At 35.0% G+C, this 16583-nt stretch overlaps 1 protein-coding gene across 5 annotated transcripts in view; it reads right to left on the reverse strand.

Moving 5' to 3' along the window:
- Positions 1–16583, reverse strand: part of LOC117405462 (roundabout homolog 1-like) — a 440349-nt gene that overhangs the window by 14579 nt on the left and 409187 nt on the right. For all 5 annotated transcript variants that reach the window (XM_059031316.1, XM_059031315.1, XM_059031313.1 and 2 more), the window contains 10 exons: positions 15088–15169; positions 14734–14902; positions 14298–14464; positions 14027–14148; positions 12508–12739; positions 11902–12023; positions 9232–9403; positions 5552–5755; positions 2371–2397; positions 472–514 (listed from right to left, as the gene is read on the reverse strand). In XM_059031316.1, coding sequence (XP_058887299.1) covers positions 472–514; positions 2371–2397; positions 5552–5755; positions 9232–9403; positions 11902–12023; positions 12508–12739; positions 14027–14148; positions 14298–14464; positions 14734–14902; positions 15088–15169 — 1340 coding nt within the window. The remainder of the gene's footprint in view (positions 1–471; positions 515–2370; positions 2398–5551; positions 5756–9231; positions 9404–11901; positions 12024–12507; positions 12740–14026; positions 14149–14297; positions 14465–14733; positions 14903–15087; positions 15170–16583) is intronic.

Here is a 16583-nt window from a genome sequence, read left to right on the forward strand (position 1 = left end):
AGTTTTGAACTCCCATGTGCAAAATTCAACCCCAGTCAGTCTTATAAACTGTATTAAGTAGCATGTTGTGGAATGTATTTGTCCTTTGTGGCATTTACTTTACTTAACCAGGTAGATGCTTACATGAAGGTTCTTTCCAAGAAGAAAGGCACTACGGAAAGCTGGGTTTGAAGTTGCAATATAAAATGATACTTATAAAAAGACATATATATATCAGCAAGATTATGAGGAAAAGTTCAAAAACAAAAACACCTTACCCTAATTAAAACTCCTCCACTCATAGCAAAGATACACAACATATAGTACACAAATCTAATAGGAAGGAAATTCAAATTTGTAAGGCTCCCCCAGAATTTGAGAAGAGCATATCTCTGCATTCAATATAAGATTTACTAAAATATTGCATTCCCTTTTCATCAATTAAATGTAGCAGGCGTTATTCGCACATATTTTTAAATCTTAAAACATTACCTTCCTCCACTGCTTACAGCTTCTCCTCCTCTCTGATAGGTCACTAAACCATTTGGAAAGAAACATGTATTAAAATACACATAATGGAAATTAATAGGAACATTTCTGGTACACAGTACAACCATGATTAGGTCTCCAAGTATAAAACACAGGCATTTGAAGAAGCAGACACCACATGTTAAGCAGGCTTGTATTTCACTGTCAGTGTAGTGGTACATTTGCGCACACAAACATATATTTATACTTCACACAATTTTTCTTCTGGAACATGGTACATTTAAATGAGACTACCAGGGCAGGGAAGATGCTAAGAAGCTTATCCATGCTGTAAATTCTGATGGATTCTGGTGCTATGCATTTTTTTAAGTAGGGAACATGTGGAATTGGCAGCTAAATTGTCCTCTTTCAAGTAGCTCTAAGCTGGTGGTCTGTAAAGGAGAGATAACTGCCACCTTAATTACAAATTTTGGATTAAAATGTAACAGACAGTTGCAGTTTTCTTATTTTCTAACCCAAACAGAAAGTTAAAAGCCTGTCTGCCTGCTTAGAGGAGTTTTCCAGACTTCTGATAACATCTCACAAAAGCTATGCTGTATTTTTCTACTGAAATGTGTCACCTGAATAGAACTAAAATGCTTAATATATATATATATATATATATATATATATATATATATATATATATATATATATATATATATTTTAATATATTGTAAGACAGCAGGGAGGGGGTTAAATTGTTTGTTTTATTGTAAATCATTACCTGCACCTGGCTATTATTGAAAATTAGAGCCAGGTGCAGGGTTTATAAGGAGAGCAGTCAGTCTGCTCTGGGCGGCTACTGAAGAGGGTAGAAGCCTGACTGTGCTGGTGTGTGGGTATATATAAAATAGCACAAAATATATATATAATAGCACAAAAAGTATATATAAAATAGCACAAAATAAATTAAATATTGTATTCTACAAATATGTATTTGGAATTAATACTATCTGAGAACTTGATATTTCCTGCATTCCTGTTCTTTAACTCCACACAAAAAAATAAAATAAAACCTCAACAGCTGCGGCAACAAAACTGTGATCAGAAAACCATCAGAAAGTACTGGCATAATCTTTAAACAAAATAAATCCTGTTCAGAAATCAAGTAAACTGGATGTTAATCTGCTCCCAGGTGTAATGCACTGTCAGCTGTCAGCTGTGCATGTTTATTATAGTAATTAAGGCATTGCAGTCTCAATTAAAATGTTTTAAAAACAAAATACCCCAGTCATGAACCTGCACTCTATATACCCCCAATGTAGAACTCATTAACACATGTACAGTACTAGCTATGGTACGCGGCCTTCACTTCTGTGAACAAATCTTTCACAGTAAGCCAGCACTATCTATCAATAACAAGTTTAATGTATTATAAACTATAGCGGTCTCTGCTTCCTACACAACTACTGATAAAACCAGTATTTGAGTACAAGGAACTTTACCCATGCACATATTTTTGTCATTATAACACTGTCAACTGTTAAGCTTATCCTACTGAATGATGACAAAATATAGCACACTACGAATGGTTCAAGACTCTTGGCTGCCTTTATTCTAAGTAAATTAAATCACGGCTGACAGACTCCAGTAAGAGACAAATACTCCTAGATCAGTTATTATTATATAATGCTGATTTCCCTGTGAATTATATTAGCAAACCACAGTGTGCTTCTTTTGCTTTAATTAGAATTAAACAACATTTATTCGTGAAGACTGATCAATTTTGCTGTGAAATACCAGGAAGCCCTGTGAAATATGACTTTTACATTTAGATAGCTATTGACAGAAATCTTGTGAAACCTTTACACCAGATAAACAAACAATTAAGACACACAAAGGTATACATATCTACTGTACCTGTTGGGGTGAAGGTAAAAGATGGAACTGAAAAAAAAAGATACTAGTTAGTGAGCAGAAGGTATATAGCACTGTTTTAATACCAAATGAGGCCTCTTTATTAATATATAAAATATAAAACAAATCAATAATTTCTATATCTACACACACACACAAAGATACACTTGCATCTTTAATGTTGCAGATATCTTGCTCATCCAGCCAGACAGCCACTCAAAACATACAGACAAGCATAAATATTGTAGGTTGGTTCTGGGAGTTTTATATTATTTGAAATTAAAAAGCCTGAATTGTATTGTTTTACACTGGTATTTTTTTGTACAGGTCCATTCTATCAAACAACTGCTTATCAGTAATACTCAATGTACAGCTTTTATTGGGCTGTAAAAACATTTTCTTTGAATCGTTTGGCCAATTTCTGCCTTTTAACATACTGTACTTTTCCACAGTGGGACACTTTGATCGCAACAACCTAACAGCACATCCTGCCGAGAGGTGAGACTTAGAGCAGCTGCGATTTCACCCACAAATCAAGTCTGTCGATGCCTGCTGCTTCTGGTTAAGCAATATCATAGCACTATCGAATACATGGCTATTTCAATCACAACCACGTAATGAAATAAAGCCCCTGCATTACAGTAGTTCAGTGTGCTGGAGACTCTGGTAATGTTACAGAAGTGCACTTTACCGTCCCAATCCCAAACTGCACCACCATATAAATATGAAATCCTTTGTAAAAAATAGATTGAAAAACAACAACTCCAGGGACACACATCCTCAGCAAAAGCAGTAAATACAAAAGTATAGGTATCAGTAATATTAAAAAGGCGATCACTATGATGGATTGTGAGTTTGGCATACAGACAGAAGGACAGATGCCTCCATATACCCATAGATTCTGAAACTCTTGATAACAAGATAATTCATGCGTTATTTATAACTATAAAACACCTAATCATACAATATATAGTAAAACAAAAAAAATCAACTAGTACAATTCTTTTGATGAGAAATCTGCAAAAAGCAACAGTTATTTGAACTGAAGGTGGAGCTCTATAGTACTGTATGTGAAATATTGTATCAAACAACACTCTGGCATGGTTCTGTTCTCACAGCAGTAATGAAATGCAGGCGCAGATAGTGTAAGTTAATAAAGAAGGCATGCCTGTCCGAAGTCACATGACATCCCGATTAGTGCAAGCTTAACCATGGGTTACTTATATAAATGAGCTTGCATTCATCCTAAATGAAGTAAATCATGTATGATTTACTGTATGTATTAGCTGGCATTGAAAGATTTTCAATCAAATTATTATTATTATTATTATTATTATTATTATTATTATTATTATTATTAGCTGCTTGTGGGAAAAAAAACACACATAACCTTGGGAGTGCACATCCAATTCATACACTGTCCTTCAAGTGCTGCAAGGCAATCTCTATCAACCAAATGCTATTGTGCTATCTTTCATCTACTTCTTTTCATGCTACAACCACAATTTATCACGATGTATAACAAGAAAAAAAAAAAAAAAACACTTCTATGGTTTCTATTCTCTCTGAAAACTGGGGGTCCTGTTGTGACTAGAAGTTCACAACTTTTCAAATGGAACTAAAGAACAGATACATACAGGTCAATCTGAATAAAATATGTGCAGACATCCATCTATTGTAAACACCCACAGAAGATTAGCTGTGCTATGTGTGGGAGCGGCACTTCAACAGCTGTAAAGCCTGAAGCAAGGCATTAAAAAGACATAATTACAGTTTTAATAAAGCTCTGCTAACTTGCTAACAGTAGTCAGATTCATTGTGGAGTTTAAGTCAGCCCATACTGAAGAAATACAATGCACAGTATCCCTTTGTATCTCACCACCACTCAGATATACACATATACATTTGGAAGCATAGGTTTCTAGGTGCAATGTGTCCGTAGTACAGTTAAAATATCAGGCCATATACTTTATTAGAGACAGTGACAATTACAATTGACCTCAAAACTAACCTGAACACAATTATACCTGGGCCTCTCTCAAGCGTAGACAGAAAATTACTGTATGCTGAATTGAGTGGTGGTTTGGTGATGTAGGCAAGTGAAAGACTGCGATGCCAACTAAGTATGACTGAATATGTTACTTTAAAACAGTTTACAGTAGATGTACATTACGTTTCCTGATAAACAGAAAACTATTAAAAACAATATCAATAGTTAACAAATGAAATGTAATTCTTTCCACCACTACATTAATGAATTCCATCCTAATTTTGTATCCTTAAACATGCACACTATAAATGAGAAAGACGCTTAGAGGTTTTTATTGAGCTGGCACCCAATTCTCTATAATATTTGATCAACAATAATGAGCCGACATGGTCGATCCCAGTGGAAAACTATGCATGCCCAGATCTCTTTCTCCTGCTGATGAGGATGTCACTCAGCAGTTAATTTAGAAGACACACTTGTATTTTTGTGATTTATATACTGTATGACACTGGCAAAATTATAGGTATCAGTAATATTAAAAAGGCGATCACTATGATGGATTGTGAGTTTGGCATACAGACAGAAGGACAGATGCCTCCATATACCCATAGATTCTGAAACTCTTGATAACAAGATAATGCATGCGTTATTTATAACTATAAAACACCTAATCATACAATATATACTAAATCTAAAAAAAATCAACTAGTACAATTCTTTTGACAAACCTTTTGATGAGAAATCTGCAAAAAGCAAGTTATTTGAACTGAAGGTGGAGCTCTATAGTACTGTATGTGAAACATTGTATCAAACAACACTCTGGCATGATCAACTGAAGTCAATTGCATTATCACAATATACAAATCTTCTCTCAATAGCCTACAGGACATTCTCGGTTTAGCATTTTTTCTTTTGTTGAAAACAAGACAACAAATAATGTTTTCCATAGAAAACAAATAAAACTATTCATTTCACAATTCCTTAGGTTTCTTTGTACTACTGATGTGCGTTCCAAATTCAAATGACCAAACAGGCTAGCTTTTAATATGAACATAAATTATTGAAGTTCAGTAGGTACATTTTCTGCAATTTATGCAGTTTAAAACTGCCAAAGCCTAACTGGTTTAGCTTGACAAAAGTGTCAGGAATCCTTTGAGATGCTAAAGCAAAGTCTGCTATGTTAAAATGATTTACCTTTCCTTATCCCTGCATAACTGCTACTGAGGCCACTCCTTTTCTTCCTATGTCGGTACAGCCAGATGCTAAAAACCATCAAGATAATCCAGCAGGCTGCTCCAATCCCAGCAATAAACGCAGGCTGCTTTACCACGTCGGATATCTGCTGTGATAGAGTACTGACAGACTCTTCAGTATTGGCAGTGATTCTTCCTGAGGAGTCTAATGATCAAGAGGGGAGAGAGAAGACAGAACAAGTTAAATATGAACCTTTAAATCATCGTCCACGAAAAAAACAAACATTGGCAGTCTTTATCAGGACAATGAAGGGGGTGGTCAGTTCAGGACTGAGGTACACTTACAGAGATTTGAAGGGACATTCTCATGGGGTATGCCAGCACAATGCTGGACTGTAGTGAGTGCCAATGTTCCCCACCTTACATGAACACTAAATTCACAAAAAGTAAAAAGCAAAGCAAATAAAGGCTCTTTTCTTTTTTTTAAATAAACAAAACTGTTTAAATCAGTAAGACATGGTTTGACAGTTAGCTATAACATTTTATAAGTAACTTGAACTCTGCAACTGTTTAAGAGCTGAAAACAATTACAAAAGTCTAATTAAGCAAATTATCAGTTCACTTACTGTAAGTAATTGAGAACTCGGAGTGAAAACCAGCAGACACAGGGGGTCCCCAGGACCAGGGTTGGGAAACACTGGTTTAGGGGATGTTGATCCCAATCAGTATAGAGAGGGTTTCGTAGTGTAATAGGTTCCTGGAGCGGGGCACCTTTTGTGGCAAACTTTTATTTTTAGCTTTGTTTTGTTTTCTTTATTAAATCTGACACTAAGGCTACCATTGCTGGTACCCTAGTGGCAGTACCTGTGTGTTTATTATCTGTGCACATGTGCGGCGTGTCAACACCCAATGCTCTGTGTTATTATTCAGTGACGATCCAGGCAGGTAACATCCTCATTACACATGGCCACGGTCAAACAGGTTTTTTTTTAGTGTTCCAGTTTCATGTTTAAAAATGGACGGAAACCAAAAGATCAAAGAACACACAACAATGCTTTCCCCCCAAGCAATGATGTCTTTTGTTTCCAGATAGAAAGCAATAACAAAGATGGTTAAGAATTAATTACATTATTAATCACCTCTGCTGTCACTACAATGCTATTTTGTAACTCAGCTACACTTTTTAAAATTTGTATAATGACTGTTTTTTTTTTACATATCCAACACAGTGTTGGTAGATTGATTTTGCTGTGAATGATCGACATGATAATCCTGAGGTATAATGTTACTGAGGTATTCACTGAGCTTAAAATTCTGGAAGCTTTCAGCAGAATAACAAAAAACTAAAATAATGAATAAAAACAAAAAGACCTAGCAACTAAACATGATTCAAATACATACTCTCTGATATATTATACTCGTCGTTAAAGAAACACTTGACATGTCATGTTAATAACTATCTGATTATGAATCAACAGTGCTCCCACACTGCCTTTTTAAATCTTCGTTACTTCATTTTACCTGATCAGCTACCTTAAGGTATATGTAATATAGTCTGTATATGTAATATACAATTTTATTAATATTTTAAATCAAACATGAAATCATCTGTCTAGAGCTGTCTAGAGTTTTATGGAAAGCAACCAATATGGCTCCACTGCGAATATCCAGATAGGAAAAGAGAAGGGCTGGGTAAACAGTGTGACTAATATATTATAATTCCTCTCTATATTTCACTGTATTTTCTCAATGGGGGAGCAAACTAGCAACAAATGCTTTGGATTTACTTCAGAAGGATTTTAAACTACATTCGGTGTGTTCATTCTCCCTCTTTTATCACATTATAGGCCCAGGCAGCTTTTTCTTTTTCCTGTAAGATTTGAAAAACGCTTAGGTTTAGAAATAAATGTAAAATAACAGCACCCCTACTGTGGACCTAAAACAGCTTATAATGCATCCAGTCTTAAAACAAAATGCTGGAAATGTAAAATGTTAATGCATCCAGTCTTAAAACAAAATGCTGGAAATGTAAAATGTTAATGCATCCAGTCTTAAAACAAAATGCTGGAAATGTAAAATGTTAATGCATCCAGTCTTAAAACGAAATGCTGGAAATGTAAAATGTTAATGCATCCAGTCTTAAAACGAAATGCTGGAAGTGTAAAATGTTAATGCATCCAGTCTTAAAACAAAATGCTGGAAATGTAAAATGTTAATGCATCCAGTCTTAAAACGAAATGCTGGAAGTGTAAAATGTTAATGCATCCAGTCTTAAAATGAAATGCTGGAAGTGTAAAATGTTAATGCATCCAGTCTTAAAACGAAATGCTGGAAGTGTAAAATGTTAATGCACAGATGGAATGCTATGCCAGATTTTCTTTTCATTATGGTTTTAATTTATTAGAAGTATACTTCAATTTGAATTTATATTTTTGTTTCTTATGAAAGGCGATGGATGTATTCATGATATAGTACATACAGTCATAGTGTGGACTATACGTTACCTTCTACAAAGCAGTCTTGTGTTCTACCAACAAACACCATGTCTTGTCACACTAGGTGCTTTTGTTTAAATATTAAAATGGTTTAAGGTGTTTTACATTATAAATATGATGTATATCATATTACACAAAATATAAATCAATTTTAGAGAATTTTACTGAGAGTGAACAAATCTGAAATTGGTGAAGCATAACTTAATTTTGAATGCAAGGCAACAGAAAATATTTGGTCAATTTAACAGCCCCTTACAAAAAAAGTATTAGTAAAAAGTACTTTGGATGCAGTGACTTTGCAGTACTACAAAATAACCATAGCGATTCTACAGCAAGAATCTAATTTAGTGTCACTGCTTTGTGTAATGGTTATTCTAAAGCAGTGACCAGCTACATTGCTAATTTGCTTTCATATACAGCGTAGTTTTAAATCCAGAGTCAACATGTGACCAAAAGCACTATTCTCCCAGCTCATCAAGTTGGTACGAGGAAAGTTATTTGTCTAGAATAAATACAATCCACTAATGAAACCCCACATCATGTCTTATTTTCATTGTTTTTCCAAAAGAAAAAAATATATTTATATATCAGCCCTGAGGCACACAGGTGATGTGCTGTCACAACACTTACAAGATAAGCCCAGTAGGCAGAAGAATTTTTAATTTGAGAAATTTTAGTAATATTCTCAGGCGCATCGCATCTATATTAAAAAAAATGTCTTGATTAAACTAATTTAGTTCCATTGTTGTTGTTACTGAGCAGAACTGCTTACACAGGCAACAAATACAGAGGCAGAGAGAGAGAGCGAGAGAGAGATTTTCTATTTTTATTATTGAATAATAAACATTTTTATCGTAAGCTAGTTCATAACACATTATACTGGGGTTCAGTATAACTTTTTTTTCCTACCAAAATACAACATAACCTTTAGTATACGGAATGCATTTACAAAATGCATTATCAGATTTATAAGCTTCTTCATAATATTTCTGTTTTGTTAATCTTAAATTTGCTGTATTTTCAGTAAGTGTTGCATTCAGTTTACACGTTTTTTTGTTTTAAAGTGAATAATATGATATAAATGCAACTCTAAATACCACTGTTATAGTATCCTACTATATGGCAGCAACTATTGTTCTAGCGTGGTATACATGAAGTTTTAATTTCAAAACAACCCATTACTCACCGAGTTGGATAAACCTCGACTCGCTCTTCACACCCAGCCCTGCATCAGTACTAGCTGCTACTTCCACACTGTATCGGATTCCTGGGGACAAGCTAGGGATGACCACAGAGAAAGTCGAGCCATCCACAGTTTTGTTTATGTGGTAGCGGCTTTCATTTCCAAGGCACCAGATCTAAACAGAAACAAGAAGAATAACTATTGTGCTCTACTAATGTCTAACCATTAGTTAGTCACAGAACATTTTCCTCCCTTTATTGAGGGCTTTTGTCTAATCTGATTCTTTTGACACCTATAGGACAGTGGCATTCAAACAAAAGGACATTTCATTTACATAATTGAAATCTCTTATTTGTTTTAGCAGTCTTCTCCAGAAGCAAGTTTTGAACCTTTGAGTGAAAAATAATAACCAAAAACCATTTGTGTGGGTTGGAATGGTATAGTTTCAGCGATGTGGCAAAAACAAAAGAATGCTTCTAAAAAAAGGTCTTTCAAAAATGAAAGGCAGACTGACAAAAAAAGCCTTTGTGGGTGTACACATATTACTGAGGTTTTCAAAACCATCACTTCATGGACTAAACTACAAGTACAAACTGAAAGCTCATTCCAGAGACACTGTATTGTGAGAAAGGGCTGTTAAATTGTTTTTGAAACAAGAACAAAAAACAAGAATCTATTTATGAGACATGTCAATATGCTATACAACACCACCGTTAGAAATGTGTTTATTTAGTATGTTGCAGATCCCTGCTGATGTTTTGATGTACATTTCTTTGACACCCCACTTTTCTGTTTTTCTTTTGAGTTGTGCTTTTGTTTTATGTTGTTCTTGTTGGGTTGTGTATTTCTGTTTTGAAAAAGAAATGTATAAAACAAAATAGTTCACAAATATGCTACAGTATACAAATGATTTTTTTTTTACTTTTGTGAAGAACAAAATATGTTGGAAAATGACAGTAGAGTATTCTCACAATATATTAGGAATTTAGTTTCATGAAAGGGCAAACCTGCAATGCTGTGTCTATACAACTATTTGCATATCTAAAAAATATTTCACAGTATTAGAGGTTGCTGTGCACTGCTTTAGGTCTGCTTTAGTGGTTGCTGGGTAACAAATGTCTAAATCAAAAGTCACATTGAACATTTTGTTTTCTCATAGGACTGATATTTAGCGCATGGATACAAGTTTAATATACTGCTTAAACTGAGGTTTTACTTTTTTCTATTCTAACAAAGTCTTTACTCCAAAGTGTGAATGGTGTGTGCACCTTTTTTCTATGAAAGAAAAAATAAAACTGCTAATGTTACAAAAGTAGAAACAATCAATGTGTTTGTTACTGGTTCTGTTCTGTCATAATAAACAGTGCATTGCTCTTTGGCGTAAAGACTTTGATATTGTGAGAGTTATTATTTGTGTAGTAGGTTTGTTTCTGATCGTATTTAACTAGGCAACTTGTCCTGTGCTAAATGTATTATCCATGAATTCTGACTGAAGTAAAATAGATCAGTCCCATAGATCTATTACGCCAATGTTCAATAATATTAACTAGCATTTTTTTTTTTTTTAATAATCTAATATTTTACAAAAGAGATGCATTCATATTATTTTCCTCAAGACACACCTGTTCAGACAGCATCTGTAAACCTCACAACTCTCGACTATACTGGACTATATGGCACCCAATTGTATCAATACTTGTACTTAACTGCTCCACACTTTGCTGTATTCTGCTACTGCTTTTAATTATAATTATATCTTCTATATCATACTTGATTTTACTCCTAAAGGTAACCGTATTCATGTTTTTTGTAATTGACTTACTTGAAATCGTTCTTATCCATTTACTGTACTTACTATTTGCTCTTAATGGAATTTACTCTTATAAACAAATATTTTTACTCTTTAACTGCTCTTAGTTGAAATCACTCTCAAACTTAATTATTTACTCTATTTATATTCTCTTATTTTATCTGTAATGTGATATTTTGTAACAGCTGTAAGTTGTCCTAGATAAGGGCGTCTGCTAAGAAATAAATACTACTACTACGACTACTACGACTACTACTACTACTACTACTACTAATAATAATAATAATAATAATAATAATAATAATAATAATAATAATAATAATAATAATTCCTTATTAAGAAATCACAAGCCAATAATTCAATTAAGCTTTATTTCAACTTTATGATATGCTTCACAGCAGGGACAATCGAATTCCTAAAATGAAAAGAACAATGCCTTCGTCGTTTACTGCAATTCACTTCTGTTTTATGACCAATATTAGTCTCTTTGTTAGATTCCAAACTAAATTGAAATCCTTTCCTCTTTATTCTTGAGCTTTAATAAAATTCATTTTTTGTCACAATGAAAAACATTTCAATCAGTGAGGTGTTTTTTTTGTGATATTTGGGCACTAAAAATATTTTTCAGGCTTCTTTTGCTTGTGTGACTATATCCACTTTCAGCATGATTCCACTTGATACACAAATCCCATCTATTAGCAGAAATAAAGGTAAAACAGGAAAACACTGTTTTTAATAGAAAGAAAATCATGCTAGCTGCTATGCCAGGTTTATAGCATCAATCTCAGCCAGCAGATGGTGCTGGTTATCCATGTTAATCTCAATCATCATCACTGCCTGCTGTGTGAAAAGGCACACATTACCTTGTACTCCTGCACTACTCCATTTTGGTACTCCTCTGGGGGCGGTTGCCAGGAGACCAGGATAGCTGTCCCATTGTCATCATTCTTTGTTACTGTTACACTCTGGGGAGGAGCACTGGGAGCTGCTCAGAGAGGGAAACAGTGACAGCATATTGATAACAACCACCTCCTTATATAGATATTTATAATTGATACATAAGTCAATTATATCAGGATGCTTTTGGACTGCAAGCCGTTCTTCAGCTGGATGGAAAAAGCAGTGCTGTAAATAAGCTGTTGTAATAAACAAGTTGTCTTTCAAAAGAAAAATTCCAGAGGATGATAACTTCAGAACAGAATGTTAATTCCAAGAGGTGTGTGTTTTCTGGGCTTCGGATCACTACTTCCCAGTTAAAATGCTGCACTGAAGAATATTTAATTAGGACTTGGGCACTAAAACTAAAGAGCACTGCATGCTGTGTTAGAGATGTTAGTTCTTATAACCTTGGTACACAAATGCGACTAATTTAATTATTTAAATGGCAATTTGTATCTTGATACAAATAATGCTGTTATTTTAAGATGCCATCATCTTGCATTTAGGATCTTAAGAAGCAAAATGCGTACCTTCTTCAAAGGTTTTTGCATATTTCACCTCACTGTCAGCCCCCTGAAACTCATTGAAGAAAGGGCGGGCTTTGAACTCATAGGGGACTCCTTTCTTCAGCTGAGGGATGACAGTGTTGTCCTCAGCCGGGGTCTTCACTTCAAAGACAGACCAGTCTGATTTCCCCTGACCATCTGAATTGGATCTGTACAGGATTTTATATCCCTGGATATACTGAGTTTGCTGTTCCACCTACAAAGCAAAAAACATTTGATACTGCAGGTCCACATACAAAGCTTTCAAATGTATCACTGTCTTCAGCTGCAGGTTTTTGATTTCTGCTTTAAACATGTAAAAATAAATTCCCCCAAATCCTACCTGAAAAACTGCAGCCTTCCACAAATGGGTCTTTTAACACTAAAAATGAAATCTACACAACAAGCTTGGCACATAAGCATTTATATACTTCCTTATCTGAGAGTACCTTTTAAAGTCATGTTACCTGCATTGATTTGTTGCCCCAAAGCAAAAAATGTGCAGTAGTTGCTTAATCGTATTTTTACTACCCGAGTAAAAAGTAGTCAAATCAAACATGCCTGACTGGAGAACTTTTGCTATAGGCTGACAATTTTAGGAAAAACTTACAAAATAATATCCCTAACAATTTCATATTTTATAACACAAATGTCAGGATATAAAACATGTTAGAAAGGTTCCCTTGGAATAAAGCTGAACTGCAACCACTACAGCTTTAGAAATGTTGGGCTTCAACCTTTAAATCAGGACAACATCTGAAATTACACACAAAATGCCTTGCATAAAGCAGAATATTACGGTATACGCATTATCCCCCTAAAAACTGTGAAATTGCTCTCTGTGACTGTTTCCCGGTTCAGTTACTTTTCACAGCAATATGTTTATTAAGAACCCCAGCTATGAGATCATATCAAAGTGTTCTGGAAATGTCTGCAATTGGTTAGACATCTACTTGCTGTCAATTTACAAGCCTTGACAAAGCGGGGATATATTTGCATAGTATTAGGGACAAAATGTGTAAGTCTATAAAATGAACATTTTATTTCCCTTAGCTGTAAAAACATCTGGTATCTTCGGTTTTTGTAAACAGTAAAATAAGAATGTTTCTCCCATCAAGCATCCTATATTCTGTGTCTTCAGTATAGAAAGTAAAATGAATTTGTCCTTGTGATAAGTGAAGATACTTTGACAAACAGGGGTGTACATTTAATACAGATGTTTCTGCTTTATCTCTCTACTTCCCTTTAACACACCACAAAATGTAGGCAGGCACCTTTAAGTTCATTCATGGGTGATGCATACCTATGGGCGTTAGTACCCCCTTCTATTCCCAAAGGAAATCATTAACCCAAAATTCAACAAATGTGTTCCTGTTTACAGCTCCTGGAACAACTCAGACTTATAACACATGGCTTGCTTTATGGTTTCAACAGACAGCTTTGTAGCTGCCAAGTCAGTTTTATGTTCTACATCCATTATACTTATATACACAGGACTACTTACTGTCCACTGAATCTTGACCGAGGAGGAAGACAGGATGGTGGGGTTGTGGAGATGGATAATGACATCCCCTAGCTCCCTTTGGATTTGTTTGTGATCCACTCCCTGACTTGTAGGTGGAATATCTGCCAGCAAAAACATTAAAAGAGCCTCTTAAATAAAGAAAGCCTAGTTGCATTTGGTGCCTGTTCGAGACAGGACGCTCAGATACTGTGAAGCAGACAAATATGACAGTAACAAGTTATCACAGTTTTATTAGATACATTGTCCCTACCTTGAGTTTTAACTGGATCAGCTATTGGACTTGGATCACTAAGTCCATAAGCATTTACAGCTCTCACAAGAAAGAGATATACAGCACTGGGTTTCAATCCTTTCAAAGTGTATGTCTCTGTCTTCACATGCTCGGCTACAGTTTGCCAGCTGCTCCCAGATGCATGGCTGTAGAAAAGGTTTCAAAATGCAATTAATACTGTGTATACTAAACAAATAAACTCATCGGGCCTCCTAAAGGGTAGTGGATAAGTACTAGCAACATTTAAATAACGTTATGTGTAGAAACAAGAAACCTATGCCCTTGTTTGTCTCCAAACACATCCAAAAATGCTGGTCCCAAATCCCATAATCTAGACCCTTTTTTGCACTATTCTTATTATATACTGTATGTACACACAACAGATGTTATTTATGGTTGTAAGTTTCATCCTTACCTGAAAGCCTCAATGATGTAAGAAGTTGGGGTGGCTCCTGAATTTAAGTTTGGTTGCCATGACAGCGTTACCATAGCCCGGCTGACATCAGTTACCTCAGGTTTTGAAGGTGCACTTGGAATTAAATTCGGGTCTGTGGGTCTTGCTGGCTGTACTGGAACCCCAAATTCTTTTCAAGCAGAAACCACAAGGGAGAGAAATACAAAAATCTGTTATGATTTTTATTTGTATTTCAATTGGTATTTTGTGTTTGGCCAGTGCCAATTCAGAAAGCTCCCAGGATGCAATTACAGGTTGAATCTTTCTCATTGTATTGCAAATGTTAACCATGCAGAGCATCCCTCATTGATTTACCTTGAACTTCAAGGTAGGCTCTCCATGTAGCTTCTCCACTTGGAGTGGAAGCAATGCAGGTGTACATGCCTGTGTCACCCAACTGTGAGAGAAAAGCAGAAACAAATAGTTGGAATGGTTGGACTCTCAGTGGGCTGGAAAAGCAATTACAGTTCCATTTATAATCCATGAATATGGATAGCACAGCAGCCCTCTTTATTAACATTCTAAAACAGGCAAGATCCAAGGTTAGTAATCATGTTATCACTCCCAGTCAAACAGCAAGTGGCTGAATTTCACAGTCAAATGGACAGAATATTTTATGAATGCAAACTAATTTGAGACCTTTCCCCCGACTCATTTTGTAGGATGTAACATTCCCCAAGCACATTACGTTCATGAATATAATGTTATATCCAAGAAAATGGTATAGTTAATCAAGCATCTGATGCTCCCTCAGCTTGTTCTACTTGTAGAACAACAGTACAGATTTTGAGCCTCAATATAGAGTTGGCTTGTGGCAGCTGGTCAAGTTGTTCTGTGCTAAAGCAAAACAAATGGGATATTTTAGTGACAAATAAATATAAACGATAATGTATTTGATTACGTTTATGATCTTTCACAATTCAATATCATTAAAAATGTATTTAGCTTGCAGAAAAAAAAACACAGCAAGTCAAGTTATTATTATTATTTTTTTATCTCTGTCACACTTCATATGAGGAATCTGCAGCATATACTGGCGATGGATATATATTTTTGTATATTTTCTATAATTCAAGCAGTACCAGTATATCATAGCTGTACATATTTATATAGTTTGGATTGAATAAGGGGCTGACAGAAGACAGCAACAGATTACTACAAAGGTCCTTCATAAAATGCAGCAGTGGGTTTTCTCAACAATGGGTTTTAAGGAGGAGATAATAATAATAATAATAATAATAATAATAATAATAATAATAATAATAATAATAATAATAATAATAACATTTAGTCATTATTATTCAGTCATTTAGCAGATGCTTTTATCCAAAGACATTTAGAGACTAGGGGGTGAACTATGCTTCAACAAGTGCTGCTGTAGTGTCACTTACAATAGGACCTCAGGTTTACGTCTCATCCGAAGGACGATAATCCTCAAATTTATTTTAAGTTTAAAATATGGCCGTGTGATAATGTGAAGCTATCCTCATGTATTCATAAAAAAAGAATTTTAACATTCAGTCGAGATGCAGCTGGTTTATGGAGCTTGTCTGTTGTCTGTCTCAACAGATTAGCTTTCATGCTGTGAGAGGGTGGGTGGCTGCCTTGCAGGAGTTTACACTGAGCACCAGTATGACCATAAGACTAGGAACCAAACACACCCTTGAGAAGCTTAGTTTCCAGATCAGTTACTCATGGCAAACATTTGGGAAAGATCAGGAAGTCCTGGACATTTTAGCATTGCTTATAGGTGTACATGTTTTCAGCAGTCAAACTGACTCAATATATAGCTTTTGTTTTCATTAGTCTAA

The sequence above is a fragment of the Acipenser ruthenus genome, chromosome 9 (assembly GCF_902713425.1).
Source record: "Acipenser ruthenus chromosome 9, fAciRut3.2 maternal haplotype, whole genome shotgun sequence".
Lineage (NCBI taxonomy): Eukaryota > Metazoa > Chordata > Actinopteri > Acipenseriformes > Acipenseridae > Acipenser > Acipenser ruthenus.